General features: G+C 41.2%; 2 protein-coding genes across 3 annotated transcripts; both read left to right on the forward strand.

Moving 5' to 3' along the window:
* Window positions 1–259: 259 nt before the first annotated feature.
* On the forward strand, window positions 260–4624 carry LOC104443984 (probable polygalacturonase). The gene is made up of 5 exons (XM_010057553.3): window positions 260–986; window positions 2224–2344; window positions 2961–3135; window positions 3262–3332; window positions 3847–4624. The coding sequence occupies exons 1-5, from the start codon at window positions 639–641 to the stop codon at window positions 4485–4487; spliced, it is 1356 nt and encodes a 451-aa protein (XP_010055855.2). The 5' UTR covers window positions 260–638; the 3' UTR covers window positions 4488–4624.
* Window positions 4625–16772: 12148 nt separating this feature from the next.
* On the forward strand, window positions 16773–18081 carry LOC104443983 (transcription factor CPC). Of its 2 annotated transcripts, none has more exons than XM_039303319.1 (4): window positions 16773–16903; window positions 17199–17350; window positions 17524–17611; window positions 17790–18081. In XM_039303319.1, the coding sequence occupies exons 1-4, from the start codon at window positions 16887–16889 to the stop codon at window positions 17821–17823; spliced, it is 291 nt and encodes a 96-aa protein (XP_039159253.1). In that variant the 5' UTR covers window positions 16773–16886; the 3' UTR covers window positions 17824–18081. The 2 variants fall into 2 exon arrangements, with proteins under 2 accessions (XP_039159253.1, XP_010055853.2); XM_010057551.3 differs by having other exon boundaries at window positions 16781–16903; window positions 17773–18081.
* Window positions 18082–20577: the final 2496 nt, after the last annotated feature.

A 20577-nucleotide genomic window follows, 5' to 3' on the forward strand; every position in this document is an offset into this window, starting at 1 on the left:
CGAATTGATTGAAGGAGGACATCCACATGTGCGTATTCACGGTTTTTTTAGCATATTTGCTTGTGCATTTTCATGTTCATTTACATCACCATGCCGTTTATACCAAGTACCGGACATGGTAAAACATAAAAGTACCCGACTTTGTTATTATAATTCTCCAAATAGTAATAAAATCCACGAACTTTTTGTCCTATCTAATTCACGCCTCTTTTGGCCAAAACTCTAGACAACCAACTAGAGCGGCGGCCACGGACGCAATAACACACAACGTGCAGCGGCCACTCGCGAACGAGCCCTGTCGGCGGACGCTGTACGAAGAGCTACTCTACCGAAAGAGCTACTGCTGCTACTGTACTAAAATCTGCTCGACAACTGTCGTCCCGTGGTCACTGACACCTCCTCCCCTCGCTCGCTCTCTTTTCTGCGTTGTCTTCTTCTTCTGCCTCTTCTTCTTCTCCGTTCCACTTTACTCTCTTCAGACCTCCTCGTATCTTACATTAAACTCTCCCCAGATCGCCTCCCTTCAAAAGCTTCCTTTGGACTCTTCTCCCTTGTCCTCCTCCTCAGTTTCCCTTAACCCACCGACAAGAAATCACACCTCCTCGCACCCTTTAGTTTACCCCCCCGCAGGAGGAATAATGCCGCCGCCGCCTGCTGGCCCGGCCGCCGTCCTGCTCGTCGCCGTCGCCGTCGCGGCGCTGCTGGCCACCACGGCGGCGGGGGAGGAGGTCGTCACGTGCTCCGGCGTGGTCCCGATGAGCGACCGCGTGGACAGGATCTCCATCGCGGACTTCGGCGGCGTCGGGGACGGGCGGACGCTGAACACCAAGGCGTTCCGGGAGGCCGTGTACCGGATCCAGCACCTGGCCCGGCCCGGCGGCACGCTGCTCCACGTGCCCCCCGGGGTGTACCTGACGGAGAGCTTCAACCTCACGAGCCACATGACGCTGTACCTGGCCAGCGGCGCCGTCATCAAGGCCACCCAGGTAAAACTTCGGTTTTCACGGTTCGGTACTGGGTATTCCGTGACAGGATGCCTGAAGAAATCATTACAGCAATGTCTCATGTTCACGATGAACAGTCCTCGCGCGATTCGATTGGTTCGTAACATGGGGGGGACTGTGCGTGTAAAGGCCGAAAATTTTGGGTATCCGATGAAAGGAGATGCGAATTCCGCGGTTCAGGACGCGCATTCGCACCTGCAGAAGATGTCAATTATTATTATTTCGCCGGTATTCGCAAATGTGTTTGATAATTTGTCCCACCAGTTGTGCGCTCGTGTCTGATGCAGACAATTGTTTATTTTCTTGGTACGGCGTTATCCGTGGCTCCACGGGGAGATGGTTGTGCCAACATATCATTTAAGGGACAGGGGTCTGGTGCAACTTGGTGGGTCCTGAGATGGGGACTACATAAAATAAAGAGAGATTGGTGGGAGGCTTGCTAGCACGCATTTGGGTTAGGGTGGAATTGATTTAGACGGTTGGAGAGCTGATCGGGGACTTTATGCGCTCTTGATCCTATCGAGTGCTTCGTTCTGTGATCTAGGAAAATCCGATGGCATCGATTCAACATTGAAAGAGAAAATGGTCTCCCTGTCGTCAGATTCTAATACGTCTTCCCTTGTGAAATTTATGTGCTCATCTGCTCTGGCTATATTAAGTTCCATGCTCCACTGGCTTATGTGGACCTAAAGGACCAGCATCATGTGCAGTATTTAAACTTGTGTGGGCTCCATCGACAGGCATTGCACTAATTTTTCTTTTCTATCTGCGTAATTTATGGTGAATGGTGAAGGAAACTCAACCCATGCTGGCTTGCTAAGCTCCTTAGTGTATATGAATTGCATTTCAAAACATACCTAGTGAGATGGCATGAAGCATGGTGGTGAGGAGTTGATCTTATCTTATCTTTGTGACTAGATACTTCCTAAACCACTATTGGACTCCATGTGGGGTACTGTGCCTGAGGCCCAGAAGTGTTTGTTTGTAATGAGAATTAATACATCTACTGTGCCTAGTACCCTATTTTCCTTTAAATGCTTCTCGTGGATTTGCCTTGGTTACAGTCTGTTCTTTTTTAAGCTCTTTGGAATTTATGACCCTGGTGCTGCATAGTTAGCAATCAAGAGCACACAATGTAGAATCAAAGTTCAATACTGTACACAACTATACTTGCATCCCTTGGCCATTATTGATTTTGTCTATTCTTATCCTTCTTCAGGATACCTCGAATTGGCCACTTATTGCACCATTGCCATCTTATGGAAGAGGCAGAGAGCGGCCTGGTGGAAGATATGTGAGCTTCATTCATGGAGATGGCCTTCAAGACGTGATTATCACTGGTAGGTATCCCAAGCAATGCGATTTAACAGAACTTGAGTGTGTACTAGATCATTCTATCTTAACCTTAGAGCATGTTATGAGAACAATCCATATAAGCTCTAGCTCCAATGAAAGAGGTTGTCATAGTTGCTGGAGTTTTGCAAGTTCCCTTGCGAACTAGGGGACAGTGAGTCTCCAAGTCCCAACTTGGTGCTTTGAGTTGTCACCAAGCCCCAACTAGTTTGCTTCTCTTTTATTTTTGCTGTCACCAGTTGTTTCTACGAGTATTGCAGGTTTATCCTGCATGGCTTAGAAAACTTCCTATTCTGTTATTGTCCGAGCAATTACTCTTACATTAGGTTTTATTTTTTACTCTTTCCAATTGGATGCACTTGGAGATTGAATCACTTGTTTGACTACTGGTTGAGTTGGGTTTCATACCAAAAATTGGGTAAGAGACACAAGTTCTGCCCCATCCCTAGAACCATCACTTGTTCATTGTCATGAACCTGTCATGCTACTTGGAATAAAAAATGTCTACCTGTTGAGATGGAAGTAACATCCACTTGCAAATTTCTATATTATTTTTAAGTGACGTCTAAATTTATTTGACAAGTTCGACAATTGTTTGTGTAGGTGAGAACGGAACGATAGATGGCCAAGGAGATGTCTGGTGGAATATGTGGAGACAGAGAACTCTCAGTTTTACCAGACCAAATCTTGTCGAATTGGTTAATTCCAGAGACATCATAATTTCCAATGTGGTTTTCCAGAACTCTCCGTTCTGGAATATTCATCCCGTTTATTGTAGGTACATGAAGCTTATTTCTGTAGTACAATGCAGTCCATAGGTTCCGAAACTTGAGGTACAATAATTACTTGGTTGACATGGGTATTTTGGACACTAATTTGGGTAATTGCCCAATTCTTCTTGCAGTAACGTGGTTGTCCGTAATGTGACCATATTAGCTCCAGTGGACTCTCCCAACACAGATGGGATTGATCCAGGTAACCATTATGACGAGACTTGACCTGTTTTCTTGTGTATCTTTTGTATATGAAAGTCTTTAATTCACAACTGAGCTAGGGTGTTTGACTGGGAAGGACTGTTCTATTATTTATATTGAACACACTATGCTCTGGAGTCTGATGCATTAAATTTAACTTGGGCCACTAGTTTGACTACTGAAGAGTAGAGTCTCTGTGACGAAAATTTTGGTATATTAATCTGATTACGCTGTGTTGGTGTTTCAGTAATTTTGATGTAAATCTTAAGTCAGTTCTTTTATTATTAAACAATTTTAGAAAACTAGAACGAGTTGAAAAAGTACCGTCAAGCTGCAATTTGGTAGGTGATTATTGCTTGTACCTTACCTTGCATGTTCTTTCATTAAACATTGAACTTAAGCAGAGACTTGACTTTGTGCCTACATTTAAGTAGCTCTGAATTTGCTCCCTCATGTTGAAATTTCTTATTGACTTGCTAAATTAATTCCTTCTTCTCTGTGACCCACTGATGCAGATTCGAGCTCTAATGTCTGCATAGAGGATTCGTACATCTCTGTTGGAGATGATGTCGTCTCGGTGAAAAGTGGGTGGGATGAGTATGGTATTGCCTATGGTCGCCCAAGCTCAAATATCACCATCCGCAGATTAACAGGATCATCCCCATTCGCCGGCATTGCAATAGGAAGTGAAATGTCCGGTGGGATAGAGAATGTCCTGGTTGAAAACGTTAACTTGTACAAAGTGGGTATTGGAATCCATGTGAAAACAAATTCCGGGAGAGGGGCTTTCATAAGAAACATAACTGTCTCCGATGTGTACGTGGAGGATGCGAGAAAGGGGATAAAGATTTCAGGCGATGTCGGAGATCATCCCGACGACGGGTACGACCCAAATGCTCTTCCGGTGGTGACCGGCATCTTGGTAAAGGATATGCGGGGAACAAATGTTCAACAGGCAGGTCTAATACGAGGCATAAAGAACTCCCCTTTCACCGGGCTCTGCCTTTCTAATGTCAACCTCCATGGCAAGCCAGGGCCGAGAGAAGATCCTTGGTCGTGCTCCGATGTGAGTGGGGCCGCCTTCAAGGTGAGTCCATCCCCTTGTTCGGAGCTGACTAGCGTCTCTGACAGGGATTCATGTGCTAACTACTCCTGAAAGTCTTGTGACTAGCTTGATTTCCAAATGAAGAAATTGAAATTTCCAGCACGATGTATCATTGTAATCCTTTTGTGCTTTCAAGCGCATGCTAAGAATGAAGTTATGACTACATTCTTTCAAATCTGTTCATTGTCCATTCGGCTTATGTCGGAACTCGAGGCGTAAGCAAAACTGTTCCTGCCAGCTCTGCTGTTACAAAACATAAGTGATCATCGGGCGGAAATTGATGTGGTATTTCCGATGTTGTACCCATGAGCAACGTTAGCTATATAAAACTTCGTACCCAAAATTCATACGTAGCATGATATGGGAAAATGTAATTTATTAAAGGTCATTCTTCATTCCCCCATCCAACAAAATAAAACCTTTCGCCTATCAATCAAATGAATCAGTATGTTTGCCAATTCATACTATTTGTCGCGTTTAGTCGCCAAGACAATGATTGAGATGGAATGGCACAGGATCAGGTTTACAATGTGGGGGACCTGTCATGTCCTACATCTTTGCTGATCAAAGACCGGATATAACTCAGGCTGGAATGATATAAATAAAAAATTAAACAAATGACTTTAAAAGGGAAAAAAAAAAACCTTATTCTCTGATGGGGTCAAAATCGACCGCCGCTTTGGTGATTGCCATTTCCGTGGCTACCCTGACCACGCGCACCACCGCGACAGAAAACGAATTTGGCTCGAGGGTCATGGCTCGAGGGTCAACCACGAGCCACAAATCCAATGAACCACGTCGATGAGCGACGATAAATGCGGTCGTCGTCGTCGCTGTGCGGTGCGATCACCACTGAGTGGTCGTGATGGCCCGATTTGCCTAGATTTGGCCATTGAAGCCTTCGGCATAGAACGGAACTCAGGCAACCACCGAACCGTGGTTGACAATGGCACCATGATGGCACTGCTGAGTAGCAAGGCACTGTTTGTAGATGCTCACTTACTTCTTTATGTTTTCTATAATTTTTCAAGCCAGGACACCTTATCTTGCTTTCTTTCAGATAAATCCAGTTTACTCATATTTCAAGGCGTGTATCAAAATGCCAGATATGATAAATTTTATTATATGTGACCTCATATCCAAGCTACCAAACACGCCCTTAGAGTCAGAATAACTATTTCATCACAGTCCTATTCTAGTCTTGCTGTCAAGATGCATGAATCAATGCTCTTCCAAGATAGAAATGATTCAATGTCTCTCCATATGAAATGGCAAGAGAGTGCAACAAATTCTACGATGTTGATTAGGAGAAGTGCTAAATATGCTTTACGTACATGTAGGAAACTTGAAAGCATATAAACGTAAGTCGAACTCCATGAAAACCGAAGTCTAACCTTCCCTGAATCATTATCGTTTGTTCCAGAACATTTGAAAACATCCTCAACTTCATGAAAATACAGATCAACCCACATCCTCACGGACATTCTCACAGCGATGATGATCATGATGGTGACGAACCTTTTGTGCTCCTCTCTCTCTCTCTCTCTCCCCCATCGCTGGGAAGAAAAGCGAAGCGGGAGCGGCACTTCCATTTGCTTTCGGCAATTAACATTGAACATTATTCTTGAAACATAATCTCCTCTTGAAGAATCCGCATGTTATGATTTAGCGACTTGAATTGAACCCAGCACATATCATCCACGCTGTTCTAAAACGACAGTCACAGCAGTTCGCCATCTAAATCTCGTTAAAACTCGGACATGCTCTACCATATTTTTCACGTGATCTTCCTATGTCAAGGGTGGCTTTGCTCGCTGAAAAGAAATTTCTGGAATGAAGTAAGTAGTTTACTTTTTGGTGCTTACTGGACGACCTCATAACTTCCATTCGTGCACAAGCACTCAAACATCAAATAAACTATGCTGCGAAAAGTCTTCCGCGAAACAAATGCCAAGCATAAATCCGAGTCGGGAAATTGAGAAGGAGGCTATCCAATTGGCATAACGGGCGTTCACCATTTCATCATGTGGTTAAGCTCACTGCTCATAGAAAGAGTGACTGCAGCGATACATCTTAATTGCATTCACTGAATATCACGCATGCGACTACATCTGGATCATATCGGCCAACAATTTATCATTGAAGAAAAAGCTTCGATTATTATTTTGAGCAGACCGTTATCCAAAACGAAGTCACAGATATAAAGTTGAAACTATCTTTGAGTGGTCCTGAAAGGCAATTACTATCTAATCTAGCTGGTTTTTCTTGTCAGTTTCCTCCTCTGTTGGCATTATTGTCTAAGTGAACAGACTCATAAAGCATTAATCAACCCCAAAGGAAAGTTTATGTAGTACTAGAAGGTTACTATTACATATATCTGACAAGCTGCTAAGAGCAGCCATCGACAGATCCATTGAAGTATTTTGCTATATAAAACTAAGAACAAGAATGGAATCAATACAGCTTTTCTTCCTCCGTTCATCAGCTTGGAACCCATGCCAGCATTTGTCTGAAATTGATAACTGAAAAACGTCGTTAGAACCAAAAAACAAGAGAGAGATGAAAAGCTAGTAGCTACCGGCGATGCTCCTAGGCAATGCATGGTGAGTGGTATGGCTTCTCTTCAGCCGGAACATGGCTAGAACATTATCCACTCTCCCCAAGGACCTCAGTTTCCGCCACGAAAAAGCGAGAAATCAATGACCAGTATGCAAGGATTTTAGCACACCCCGAGGATCCGGACAAAACTCCATCGCCAAAGCAGGCGAAATACGGAAGACCTTGAGGGAGAGTGAGCAATGCCTAACCATAGCATACACGCATTGATTGTTCGATGCCGATTGCACTATCTTTTTCCACCGGCTTGATCAAGACACATTCTTTGGACTCACCTCAAAGACCTCCGACCGTGCGATCTTTTTTCACTGGCCGGTCGGAAGTCTTTGAGGGAGAGAGCAAAGTGATAGAAATGCCTTGGTTTCAGTAACTCTCTCAAACGACAATCTCGAACGATAATTTTATGCAAAAGCAAGACAAAGCTTGTTCGATCTCCCTCAAAGGCTTCTACTTCTAAGCCTCTGAATTTCATATCATAAACAAAAGCGAGACATAGGATCGGAAGCCCTTGAGGGAGAGTGAGCAGCCCAATTTGCCTTGGGAAAAAAACCCTTCACTTTGATTTTCTAATCCCTTGCTCTAAGCTTTTGGTTCTGAGGAAATGGGGTTGGCCGAGAACCCCATTATATAGTAAGAAAAAGTAGGTCATAAGACGATGTGGAGAAAAACTGGTGGCCAACATAGTGGGGACCCCATATCTTGGCTGTCAACTTTATTGGCAAAAACCAGATCCTCTTTGCTTCCAAATAGGCTTTATAATAGATATATAAAAGTAGGTCATCGTAAGTGGATAAAGATTGGAAATTAGAATGTGCTCGAAATGTGTTTGACACTTGTGCAGAAATAGACATTTGAAGCCCTAGGAAAAAGGTCAAGACGACTTCGCTATCAAATCCAAGTTAATTGTCTCGAGTAGTTCCATGGTTTTGGCACCAACACGAATAACTTTGAGCCTGAAAATTCGCTAATTAGTGCATTGAGATATGGGGTCATGTTTTTATTTTTGTATTGGGTTTTTCCATCCCACCTTACGTCGCACACCTTATAAAAGTTTACTTCAAATACAAAAGACTACATTCATTGTTTAAATGAGATTTTGTAAGATGAACATGGATTAGCCAATTTCCGGAAAAAGTATCAAAAAAATCCTAAACATATTGTATTAGTATCAATTTAGTTATTAACTTTTTAATTTAATCAATTTAGTCCTAAAATTTATTATATTGGCACCAATTCAGTTCATTCTGGCCAATTTAGGCTAAAAATTGCTGATGTGGATGCTAGCAATCGTACTTGACACGATCAATACTAAAGTGGACAAATTTATTTATTTATTTATTCTTTTGTTCTCTTTTCTTTTCTTTCTTTTTCCTTACCCTTTGGTTGGTGAGGTCACTCGGCAACCATCATTGGCCACATACAAATGATTGGAACCCTCGTTTGGGCTGGGCAAGGGCCCCAACACTCTTGCCGACCATGAGTGAGGGCCACAGTGCCCTTGCCGACCCTCTCCCAAATCCAAGCAAGAGCTAAAGCCCTCACCTATTGGCCAACAAGGGCCTTTGCGCCCCTCATTGGCCATAGGCGAGGGCACAAAGGCCCTCGTCGGTGGTTGACAAGGGCCCAATACCCTCGCCAGTGGTCAGCGAGGGCCCAACGCCCTCACTAGTGGTGGGCCCTCGCCAGTGGTTGGCGAGGGCGCAACAGCCCCCGCCAAGACCAGCCTATGGTCGGCGATGGTTGATCAGTGACCTTATTGGCCAAAGGGTGAGGAAAAAGCAAAAAAGAAAGCAAAGAAAAGAAAAAAAAAAAAAATATAAAATTTGTCTACGTCAACGCCGTTTGTGCCATGTAAGACCGCCAGTACTCATGTTAGCAAGTTTTAGCCTAATCTGGCCGAATGAATTGAATTTGTATTAATGCGTAAAAGTTTAGAACTAATTTGATCCAACGGAAATGTTTATAATTGAATTGATATCACTGCAATAGGTTTAGAACTTTTTTGATACTTTTCCCACCAATTTCCTGTTAGGAACAACTCGTGTTATCTTGTAATTGTTAGGTTGCATGGCGTTAAGAATGTATCGTACACATACCTTGAAAGTTTATTCTAAATGCACAACAATGTATGCACAACAATATAATAGACTCCAATTCTATTAAATTTGTCATGGGCTAAAATCATGTTCCAGTACCATATCAAGTCATGATGCGAACTCTCAGGGCACAAAAATATAATTCCCATTTTTAGATATTTAATAAAAAGTGAGAAATGATAAACAAGAGGAATGAGGCATGTCACCAAAAGAATTGGAAACGTTAGTTTTTGTATTCATTCCAAAATTATTTTCAAGTAAATAATGGAGAATATTTGAAGAATGAAACAAGGGAAAAGGAGAATAGGCAAGAGAAGAAAAATGAGACAAGTGTCACCAAACCCCATATAAAGCTAGTTTTCATTTATAAATAATTTATTTATTATATAGAATTTTATGAGGTACAAAAAAAACCCAAAAATCAATTATAGGACTTCATTTGTTTTGCAAAAAATGTGGCGTTTCTAGAAAATATTTTTCAATAAATCATTTTTCAGAAAAATGACAATATTTTCTAGTGTTTGACCGCAACCTGAAAATAAATTTAAATATTTTCTGCTATTTGATGCACTCCTTTCAATAATTTAATTATTATTTTACTTTTTAAAATCAATTTTAAAATTTTTCTTGTCTTTTCTTTCTTTTTTGCTTCTTCTTTTTCAATTGGTCACTTGTCATGGCAAATGGCCACAAGTGAGCTCGAGCCTCATTGACCCCTAGCGAGGCTCAAGCCTTGCCCAGGTCGCCGAATGTGGCAAGGCTTAAGTTTGGGCCTTGCTGGATCAAGTGAGGTAGAGCCTTGCCTTAGGCCGATGGGGCTCAACATCACTAGAGTCCAGTAAGGCTTGAGCCTGCCTATGGCCGGTCACTAATGTGGTCACTAGCGACTAGCTGAAGAAGAAGAAAAAGAAAATTAAAGAAAATTAAAAAAATGAAAAACAAAAAAAAAAAAAAACTCGATTTTTTAAATATAAATAAAAGGAAAATGTGTTTGGTGAAAGAAAGTGAGGTGAAAGACAATATAGAAATCATTTTCCCTATTTTAGAGGACTTTTTTTCGTTGATAGAAAATGTTTTCCTAACTAGTTTATTTTCTATGAAATGATTGTCGGAAAATCCGAAAAACATTTTTTAGAAAGTTATTTTTCGTGAAACAAATAATGCTCTATGTTAGAGGATTTTCAACTCAAACATTATCAAATAGGGCAGAGAAAATAGTAAAGGACATCCTGGTTTAATTGATTAGATTTGCAACTCGGAAAAATCTCAATTCAAATGAAACTTTGTTATCCACATTTCATGTAAATTATTAATGGCCGTATATGCATAATATGCTTAGTATTAACTTCAGACTATTTATTTCTAGTATTAGATAATACATCAACGAAAGAATTTCCCCATAACTATACGATAAAAACATAAGTTACAAGATGCGAGAACATATGCATAGTAGTAAGATTCTGCTGTTTAAATTATATCCTATCCCTAATGAAATGCACTAAATAATGACATATAGCATTTATCGATTGATGTTATTTATTTGGTACAGCCTGACTTGAAGAAATCTTTGAAATAAAATCAAAATAACAGATTTGATTTCTGTTCAATATCCCATTAGGGTTTCCCCTTTAACACCCTTATGTACATTTTACAGAAAAAGTACACCAAAAATTCATGCGCAACATGAAACAGTTTGACAAAAAACAAAAGAACTTTTATATTTGTATTCAGATGCTTTTGTATATCGTGAATCAACCTTTCAATCACGATCCATCTACTTCATATCTCTGATTTTATCTGGTCTCCATCTAAGTTGCAAGTAATTCAAGATATAGGTTGCTCCACTCTTGTTCCCAATCTGGGGCCCTATAAGAATTTTCGACGGATGGCAATACTTATCACTTTTTCTATTGTTTTTAATTGAGAATAATTCAACTTATCTTAGGCATATGAATCTTATCCACATTCTTATCATTTGTACGTTAAAGCAAATGGAAAATTCCAAATTGACATTCCACATTAGCCAAACCCTACTCTCTTTTTCCTATCCCTTTTGCTTTACATCTCGACACCCAATGGCGAATCTTCCAATCCGATAAAGAAAAACAAAAGTGCCTCGACAGTTCTCACACGTGTCCCCGAACAAAAACCTTGCTTTTCTTTTTCTTGTATGGTGGCGACGGCTTCCTCGAACATGCTTTGTCGTTCGCAGTAACGAGGAAATATCCAACGTGGAATGTTTACCGGCGGCTCTTCGGAGAAGGTAAGAGTCGTATACTAAAGTTGCCGCCCATCGATTCTCGAATTCAAAAGGAAAACCAGTGAGCGAAAAGATAACTTTAATTGTTTTTGCTTTGATGGCACAGTCAACTTTCTAAATTAGCATTTTGACCCCTGCTAATCATTGATTCTGACCGCACGGTGCGATATTTTTGAGTAAATGGAAGTAGTAATTACAAAGTAATCAAAAGATGGAATTGATTGGATTTAGTTAGGGTTACGAGTAAGTATGTGAATAACCTAGTTATCTTTATTAAAAAAAAAACTGAGTATTTTTGGTATATAATCAAAGAGGTTTGGGGTTTAGAGAATTGTAAACTGAAATCTAAGCCCGAACTAAACACCATAGGATCTCCTAAATGAAACCTAAAACTCACCCCCACAACCTAGAACCCAAAAATGTAAATTATAGCCCGGTTTTGGTGAGTTGAGTACCGGATTTATCTATGTTAGCCCCCATCTCCACTTTGTTTGGTAATTCAAGTTAGAAGGAAAATGGATGAAAATGAGAAAAATGGATATGGAAGGAAAAAAAATGAATAAATAATTTGATATCCCATGTTATTCAGCGGTGATTGGTTTTTTGGAGGATCGGTTCCGAGACCAAGACCGAGATTGAAACTTGAAACTTACTCTATATGTTTTGATTGTGAAGCTTGAAATAGAACCGAACGGCTCCTGGCCCTACACAAGAATAGATTTTTAGTAAAATTCACATTGTTGATATTATGTTTTATTTGTTTGACTTGTAAAGTCTTGTTAGTTGGGTGGCCTTGTGGGCCTCTTTTAAACCACAAGTCATGAGAAAATACACAGTGGCTTGCGAGCACCAAGCCAACAGCCATGTGGGCTCGCTTATCTACTCAACTCCAATTACAACTTGACACATGGACATTGATTTGGCAACAGTTGATTGGGGCTCGCTTATCTACTCAACTCCAATTATAGCTCAACACATGAACATTGATGTGGAATTATCCCCAAGTGACCGTGCCCACCAGTGGTGTTTGTCTCTTATCTGTTGGGTCTTTTATACGGACAACATAAAACACGTGCCATATGCAAATTATGGAGTCTCCGAGACGAAACACACGAGTCTGGATGGAGAAAGAGACATAACCCTTCTATCTCCAAGACGAAACACATGAGCTGACGCGCCCAACGGCGAGTTCCATTTGGCCAACTTCCTCCTGATTCAAAATGGTCTCAGATCTGGCGAACGTCTAGAGATTAGAAGCATGGATTCAGGCTTCTCAAATCTGACCGCGACCAGCTCGTCCATGAACGTGACGGGCGAGGTCGAGAGCCCAACGGTCATGGACGACATGCCGTGACAATGGTGGTTATTGGTGAGTTCACAGAACCCTGTCTTGTCTATCGTCCATGGCGTCACCGATGATTTGTCACTTCATGCTCTAGATCTGGCCGAACTTTCAGAACTGGAAGTTCGACTAGGCCAAATCTGGAGGCACTGACCATGGACAAGCAAGGACAGGAGAGGGATGGCTCGGCTTAGAGGCGTATTAGTGTCGATTAGGATGCAATGCCAACAAATTTGTTGGTGATGACGATGGAAGGAGGTGCAGAGATTAGGCTTCTTGGAGGTGGTTCCAAATGGAAGAGGAGGAAGAGAGAAATCTAGGTGGTTTGGCAAATTTTTAACTTTTCATTTAATTTGAAGTTAATGTATATGTGTCGATTTGTAATTGGCTTAGCGTGTATAAATGCACTAATGTGGAGCTCACAACTACTGAATATTTTCTCCCAAATCATGGGTTCCGGTCTTCCTAGTTGCATCTTACTAATTTTTTTAAGCAAGGTCTACAAGATCAATTCAACTTGGGAACCGCACTGGCCTAGCTTGCTTGGTTTGAAAGCTTTATACAGTTATTTTATTCTTTAGGCCATGGTTATTTGTCCGACGTAATGGAGATATGTGTAAAACTTCAGTAAATTTTGGAGTATCTGGCAATTCCAACACAAGAACTTGCTTGGCTTTGCTTGGTTAGTTGCAGAGTCAAACCAATAATTCTGACATAAGAACCATGAACCAAAATACTTAAAGTTGGTCTAGGGTTCACAACTGAGAACCAGATTAGTTCTTTCTTGAAATGACCTAGAGCTAGTTGCGAAAGACCGGTTCACTTTGATGAACCAATTAGGTTGCTTATCCTCGCTCTTATTTGGTTGTACATGGAAGGAAAGGGATGCGAGAGAAATGAAGCAACTAATAAAGGGAAAATTTCAAATAAGGGCTCGAAGTGTCATCGTTTTCTCAAATAAAGGCATGAAGTAGATTTTGTTCAAATGTATATTAGTTTCAAATAAGGGCTTGAAGTGATTATAACTATTTCAAATAAGGGCCTAGCCTTACTAGCTCACCGATTAGCAAAAATTCCGCTCAATCAAGGATATTTTTATCCAAATACAATTTAAAGTTAAATTAAATTTAGATTTAATTTAAAAAATAAAAAATAAAAAACAGAGGCTAGAGGCAATGGCCGCCACGCCATCGCCGGTGGGGCGATGGCGATGGCTGGCAAGGTCGCCAATGCTTAGGTGAGGGTTGGAGACCCTTGCTAATTAGAGGCAATGGTAGGTAGGCCCTCGCTAAAGATGAAAGGGGTGGCGACCCTCTCCCAAATTTAGATGAGGGTCACCCACCTTAGCCACAGCCTAAGCGAGAGGGTCTCTAGGCCTCGTGTAGGCCTAGCGGCCTTCGCCTAGCACCCCTTGGGTGGTTGGTCCTTGCCTTTCACCAACGAGGGTTGTCAGCCCTCGCTTAGGCGCCAACAACCCCATTAGCCATTGTTGTTGCCCCACCAACAATTTGGCGACAACAATGGAGATATGGGTAAAAATCTTGTAAATGCTGGAGTATTTGGTAATTCCAACATAAGAACTAGCTTGGCTTTGCTTGGTTACTTCCAAAGTCAAACCGATAATTTTGACATAAGAACCATGAACCAAAATGCTTAAAGTCGGTCCAAGGTTCACAATTGAGAACCAAATTAGTTATTTCTCAAAATGACCTGGAGCTAGTTACGAAAGACCGGTTCACTTTGATGAACCAATTAGGTTGCATATCCCCATTCCTATTTGGGTGTACATGGAAGGAAAGGGATGTGAGGGAAATGAAGCAACTAATAAGGGGAAAAAATCCAAATAAAAACGTGAAGTATCCTCATTTTCTCAAATAAGGGCTCAAAATGGTTATATTAGTCTCTAAGAAATGGTTAATGACTGTTTCAAATTAGTGCCTAGCCTTGTTGGCTTATTGACCGGCAAAAAATTGCACCTGATCAAAGATATTTTTGTCCAAATACAATTATAATTTAAATTAATTTAGATTTAAAATTTTAAAAATGAAAATTTTAAAAATGAAAAATAGAGGCGAGAGGCAATGGCCACCACGCCATCGCCAATGGGGCAATGGTGATGGCTAGCAAGGTCGCCGACACTTGGGTGAGGGTTGGCAACCATCGCTAACCAAAAGTGATGGCAAGTAGGCCCTCGCCAAAGACGGGAGAGGGATACGACCCTCTCCCAAATCTAGATGAGAGTCACTCGCCTTCACCTTAGCCTAGGTGAGAGGGTTGCCGGCCCTCGTGTAGGCTTGGTGGCCCTCGCATAGCGCCCCTTAGGCAATTAGCCCTCACCTCTAGTTGGTGAGGGTTGCCAGCTCTCGTCTAAGCATCGACAACCCCATTAGCCATCGTCATTGCACCACCAATAATGGGGCGGTGGCCACAAATGGGAAGGAGCTAGACAAGAGGGAGGACTCCCCCTCGTGCGTTTTTTTTTTTTTTCTTAATGGTAGTTTAATTTTTTTAGTTTGTAAAGAAAAAAGAAAACACAACTAAAAAAATTAAAAGACGAATTTTCCCTTCATCAAACAATAAGTTCAAACTCTTATTTGAAATTGACATGACTACTTCAAGCCATTATTTAAGAAAATAAGGACATTTTGAGTCTTTATTTGAGATAATATTCATTTTAGGTCCTTATTTGAGAAAATAAAAATACTTAATGCTCTTATTTGGAATTTTCCTACTAATATACTAATTAGGGTTTTGTCCCACTCACCTTTACATAAAAGTGAAGGGTATTTTTGGAAAAAAAAAGATCCGATTTTGATTTTCTTCCATTCCTCCCAAAAGTGGGCGGAAATAGAATGCGACCGGACAAAAATACCTACTTCCCGTTCCTTTCGTTTCCCTCCAACTTTATTTTGCCAAACAACACAGATCGATCTCCCTAGATTAGTACTTCCCTCCCTTCCTTCCACTTGACTCTATCCAAACACGGGGTAAGGGATCATCAGGAGATGTCAAGGAATTTATTGTTCATGCATATCTGATCAACGGGTGAATCAAAGTTGGATAATGGGCTCCAAGATCCATGAGCCACTCATTGCTTGCCCATACTCGTTAAAATATTCATAGGAACGATTAAATCGGGCTCAGGAAGGAAGCTCCTTGTGTAGATCAGTTCATTTGGACTTCAGGCCCACCTGATGATTAGTTCTAGTCATAACGTCCTAACTCAAAAGGTTATACTATGTAAACGTGATCACGAGTATGGCAATTCGTGATTTGATCGGTGTAGAGGGAAAAAATGGGCAGGTCTTACCTAGAAGAACAATACCTTTCTTATGCTTCGGCTCATCCACCCCGGCTTGTCCAGGACTCTGAATATTGGTCATTTTGATAGGTAAGATTCAAAATTTTTGACCCCACGTTGGGCTGGCGTGAAAACACTAGGTCAAGCACGAGTGATTAACGAAGTCGTCCTACTAATCATATCTAATATCGAGTAGTTACTACAAAGTTCTACAGAGAGATTCAATTGGAGACGGCACTCTTTCCCTCGAAAAGACAAGACCAAGGACCCAAGGACGAGTAGCGGAGCGTACTATGTTTTGGCGCGACACGAACACGACGTGTCACGATCCTGGAGTGTCCTCCTTTGGTGCCTTCCTACGTCTCGTTTCCGAGGATAATATGCTCCCGGACCCACGGCGCGGACAGGTCTTCGTCTCGAACGGTTTTTTAGAAACGGCGAGACAGGCGAAAATATAAAAGAGGGAGAGACTCGGAGGAGAACGAGTCAACGCCGTGACATAACTACAAGTCAAAGCTCCCATTCCCATTCGTCCGGTGGCTATTACCAGCCGTTCCATGCCCGATTCATCGATTCAGACAAATGTATTTTTAAAAACCCGTCACGTCCAAGACAACTCAGACGCAGAAATGGGTGGGGGCGCGATGATGCGATAAAGACGTCTGCAGTGACCGCATCCGGGACGTGCGAGAACGACAGACTTAGGGTTATACGCCGCACGTTTTGAATCTAGTCGCGAACCGATTACAATCGTTATGTGCAGCCCTTCCGGAGTCGTCTTGCTATTCCGGCAAGGTTGTTGGAGTGGACGACCCAGTGGAACATCTTCCTAGGAATGACCACTGACCAGGGGTGCGCATGCAAGCAATCGAAACTCGCGATTTTCAAAGTGTTTTCTAAATTTTCCTCTTCGGTCCATGTGTATATACCGAAGGAAATATGAATTTGGACGCGAAACGCAAGCCCCAGCACATGTCCCTACCTTAGCCTTCCAGCCGCTCTCGTCTATTTTTGTTTGATCCATGTCGTTTGCGTTTCCTCTACCTTCACCGGTCGTTTACTCGAGATATTGCTTTTGAAAGCCATATTAAATTCAAGTCCCCATCTTGTTGTACTTATCTTCTGTGTCTCCTCTTCAATCGCTCAGATCAGCAGCCTCGTTCTCGTATTCAAACCATCAGCTCGTCCGCATAAACTTCCCCGCAAATCTCTCTCTCTCTCTCTCTCTCTCCCCAGAAGCCATGGACGAGAGGCGACGCGGCCGCAAACAGCAGAAAAGAGCAAGTACCAGCACGGAAGGTCTCAAGCTCATTTCTTGCAGACAACCCAATTGAGTTTGAGGCTACTTGGTCCTTAAAAGAAGTTCCTTTTGATTGTTCCCGTACTAGGGAGTCATCTCTACAAAAGCCCTTAACGATTACCGGCTTTCTTTTCGCTTATGTGTTCATTTCGTTTTGCGTGAATTTATGCAGAAGTGAGCAGTATCGAGTGGGAGGTCATAAAGACGACAGAGCAAGAAGAGGATCTAATCTACAGGATGTACAAGCTTGTCGGAAACAGGCAAGAACGGGATACTACCCATCTCTGCATCCTTCTCTTCTCGAATTCTTATGTGCGACTCCATTTGTTTAAGTCGGACGGCCGCCTGGTTCGGCGGCCGGACAGAATCGTTATGCCGGTCGTGTATGCTATATTCACTTCGACGACGTGATTGACGACAGGTGGGATTTGATAGCAGGTCGAATTCCGGGGCGTACGCCAGAAGAGATTGAGAGGTTTTGGATAATGAGACATGGCGATACTTTTGCTGATGAAAGGAACGAGCGTGATGATGGCCGGCGCTCATGATTCCCATTTTTGTTAAATTTCTCTGAATTCTTGGGCCTTTCTTTCTTTAGATTCTTACTGTCAATAGAAATTCTGTTCTATATTCTTTCAAGAATAATTCGAGGTTGTGATCAGAAAATTGTTACTTGGACGTTTGGAATAAGCGATGAACTTTTGCGGAGGGGCTCTATGAGCTTTGTTCAGATTGTTTAGATTTGATTTATCGATCAATCTCCAGAAAGAACCATTGCACCATGCGAAAGAATGACATATATCTCGAGGGATAATGCGCCTCATTTTGACGAAGGCCGCATAGCATATGATAAAATCATGTGAAATCTTTTGAGTACTTGTAGAGATCGACTTCCCATATTAGTCAAGCCAATCACCACTGTTCTGAACATTATGAATTTTCGCATTTCTTCCAAAAATGACGGCATTTTGCATGCGGCGATTCATGTGGAAAGTCACACTCCAGAGAGCAAGTAAGCTTGATTTACCGGTCATTTCATTTTGTCTCCGTATGTTGTCGAATACTGCAAGGTGATCTCGGTTGGTTCTGTGTAATGACCCGGATTGTTATCTGGGTTTTCCTTTAGTACTTACATCTAGCGGTGTGCAAAAGAACCGGGCCATGCTCGGACCGCCCAGAACCGGAGTGAAACCGCCCGGAACCAGTGGTTCTTGAGGGAACCGGTCCGGTTCCCGATTTCATGGGTGGATTTGCCCATACGGACCTGGGACCAATTATATTATAATAATATATTGATTTTTAATTTAAAATAAATTTCGAAATTACTAATTAGCAAATCTAAATTTTAGGGTTCCATCTCCTATCATGGACCATGGTTTCCATGTTTTAATAAGAATAGCCGCCTTTCAACAACTCAACAAATAGCTCATTCAAATGATACTTTCAGGACTCATATATGACATTATATTAAAAAATATGCGGAGTACCGGTGGAATTGTTTCTACCAAAAAAAGTTTCAGTAAAGCAAATGTTGTAAGAGATTGAGCATTGTTAGAGGATAAAGGAAAATATGATTTACATATGACAATTCTCAAGAATCTTGAACTTAAAGAATATTTTAGATTTTAACTTAAATGATTCAAAAATAGGAAAGAAACCTATTTCTCTTCTTTGGTAGTGTTTTTAATAAAATAAAGAAAAATGGTACCCTTAATTAAGCCGGTTCGATTTAAAGACAAATATTACTCAATATAAAAAATACTCACGGCAGGATTTGAAAAATAATATTATTATTGGTGAGACCGTTTCCATGGATCCACCTGGGAATCGGACTGGACCAGCGGTTCGATTCTCGGGTGGATCTATGCAACAACGGGTGGTTGCCGGTTCCAATTTTTCGGAACCTGTGTCTTTAGCGAGCGGTTCTCAATTCTAGGTCGGGAATCGTCACCCGAACCATGCACACCCCTACAGTTACATTGTCGGATTTTGTGTATAAATTTATCGTATGAAGTTCCGTGTTATAGATCAGATTGGGTTGGGTCGAATTTTCATGTCCTTTATCTAATTGGACCAATAGCCCACTCACCAAGGATCAACCCCAAACAAATAGGCTTTTTATATGGGCTTAAAGCCTTCGAATAAGCTGCATCTAGACTTCTCCAGCATAAATCTATTAATATTTTGATCTATACGTAGAAAAATTACAAAATAAAAAGAAAAAGAAATGATGTATGGGGCTCTTAAATGATGCTTTTATCTATTTTTTAAAACTTTTTCTGGTGTGTTCCGTATAAAAGAAATAGGCTTAAAGCCTTCAAATAAAGAGGCTTTTTATATGGGCTTAAAGCCTTCAAATAAGCTGCATCTAGACTTCTCCAGCATAAATATATCAATATTTTGAGTTATACATAGAAAAATTTAAAAAAAAAGGAAAAAAAGACGTATGGGGCCCTTAAAAGATGCTTTTATCTATTTTAAAAGTTTTTCTGGTGTGTTCCGTATAAAAGAAAACACTGGGCAAATAATTTATTCCTTGGTTGACCAAAAGAAAATCTAAATATAAGAATATGGACTTGGTCAAACTTTATAAAATTCCTTTAATCGAGGTCTATATCTTCCTAATCCGCATGCATCCTGTTAACACGTGGTGGCTTGAATACAGTCGATCGCAACGAGAAGCTGGCAATCGGGTCATTTTGAATTGGTTGAGTATGATGTAAGCTTTATTCAAAGATGGCCGAAACAAAGAAGCTAATGATGCACGGCATTCGGATCAGAATGAAAAATCATTAGATGGGTTTTTGTGTATGTAGTAAGTTGAATAGGATATGAACGGTTAATAATGATAGGACTCACGAAAAATCATTAGATGAGTTTTGTGTATGTAGTAAGTTGAATAGGATATGAACGGTTAATAATGATAGGACTCACGTGGGTCGCACTAGATTTAACAATTCATATTCAGCTCGGTATGTATGATAGGTACCCTAAAACTTAAGTACAAAAGGCTGCTTCGAAATTAATTCTTGATTCGTTACATACCCTCAAAAAATAAAATGCGGTCCAAGATGCAAGGGGGTAAACTTGGACTTGGATATTTGTTTTTGATTTGCGCTAACAAGAACGCACATGCATCGCATGTACGCAACAAATTGATACTTAAAAATATTTGCAAAGTTGTCCATCACAAAACATTTGAATTATTAATTAATAGATAAAAATG

This window comes from Eucalyptus grandis, chromosome 10 (assembly GCF_016545825.1).
Source record: "Eucalyptus grandis isolate ANBG69807.140 chromosome 10, ASM1654582v1, whole genome shotgun sequence".
Lineage (NCBI taxonomy): Eukaryota > Viridiplantae > Streptophyta > Magnoliopsida > Myrtales > Myrtaceae > Eucalyptus > Eucalyptus grandis.

Coding starts and splice junctions, on each gene's coding strand:
- LOC104443984 (XM_010057553.3), top strand. CDS start 639: ATGCCGCCGCCGCCTGCTGGCCCGGCCGCCGTCCTGCTCGTCGCCGTC. Junction 2,345..2,960: donor TCAAGACGTGATTATCACTG/GTAGGTATCCCA, acceptor TTGTTTGTGTAG/GTGAGAACGGAACGATAGAT. Junction 3,333..3,846: donor CACAGATGGGATTGATCCAG/GTAACCATTATG, acceptor CCACTGATGCAG/ATTCGAGCTCTAATGTCTGC.
- LOC104443983 (XM_010057551.3), top strand. Junction 17,351..17,523: donor AGCAAGTACCAGCACGGAAG/GTCTCAAGCTCA, acceptor GAATTTATGCAG/AAGTGAGCAGTATCGAGTGG. Junction 17,612..17,772: donor TACAAGCTTGTCGGAAACAG/GCAAGAACGGGA, acceptor GATTGACGACAG/GTGGGATTTGATAGCAGGTC.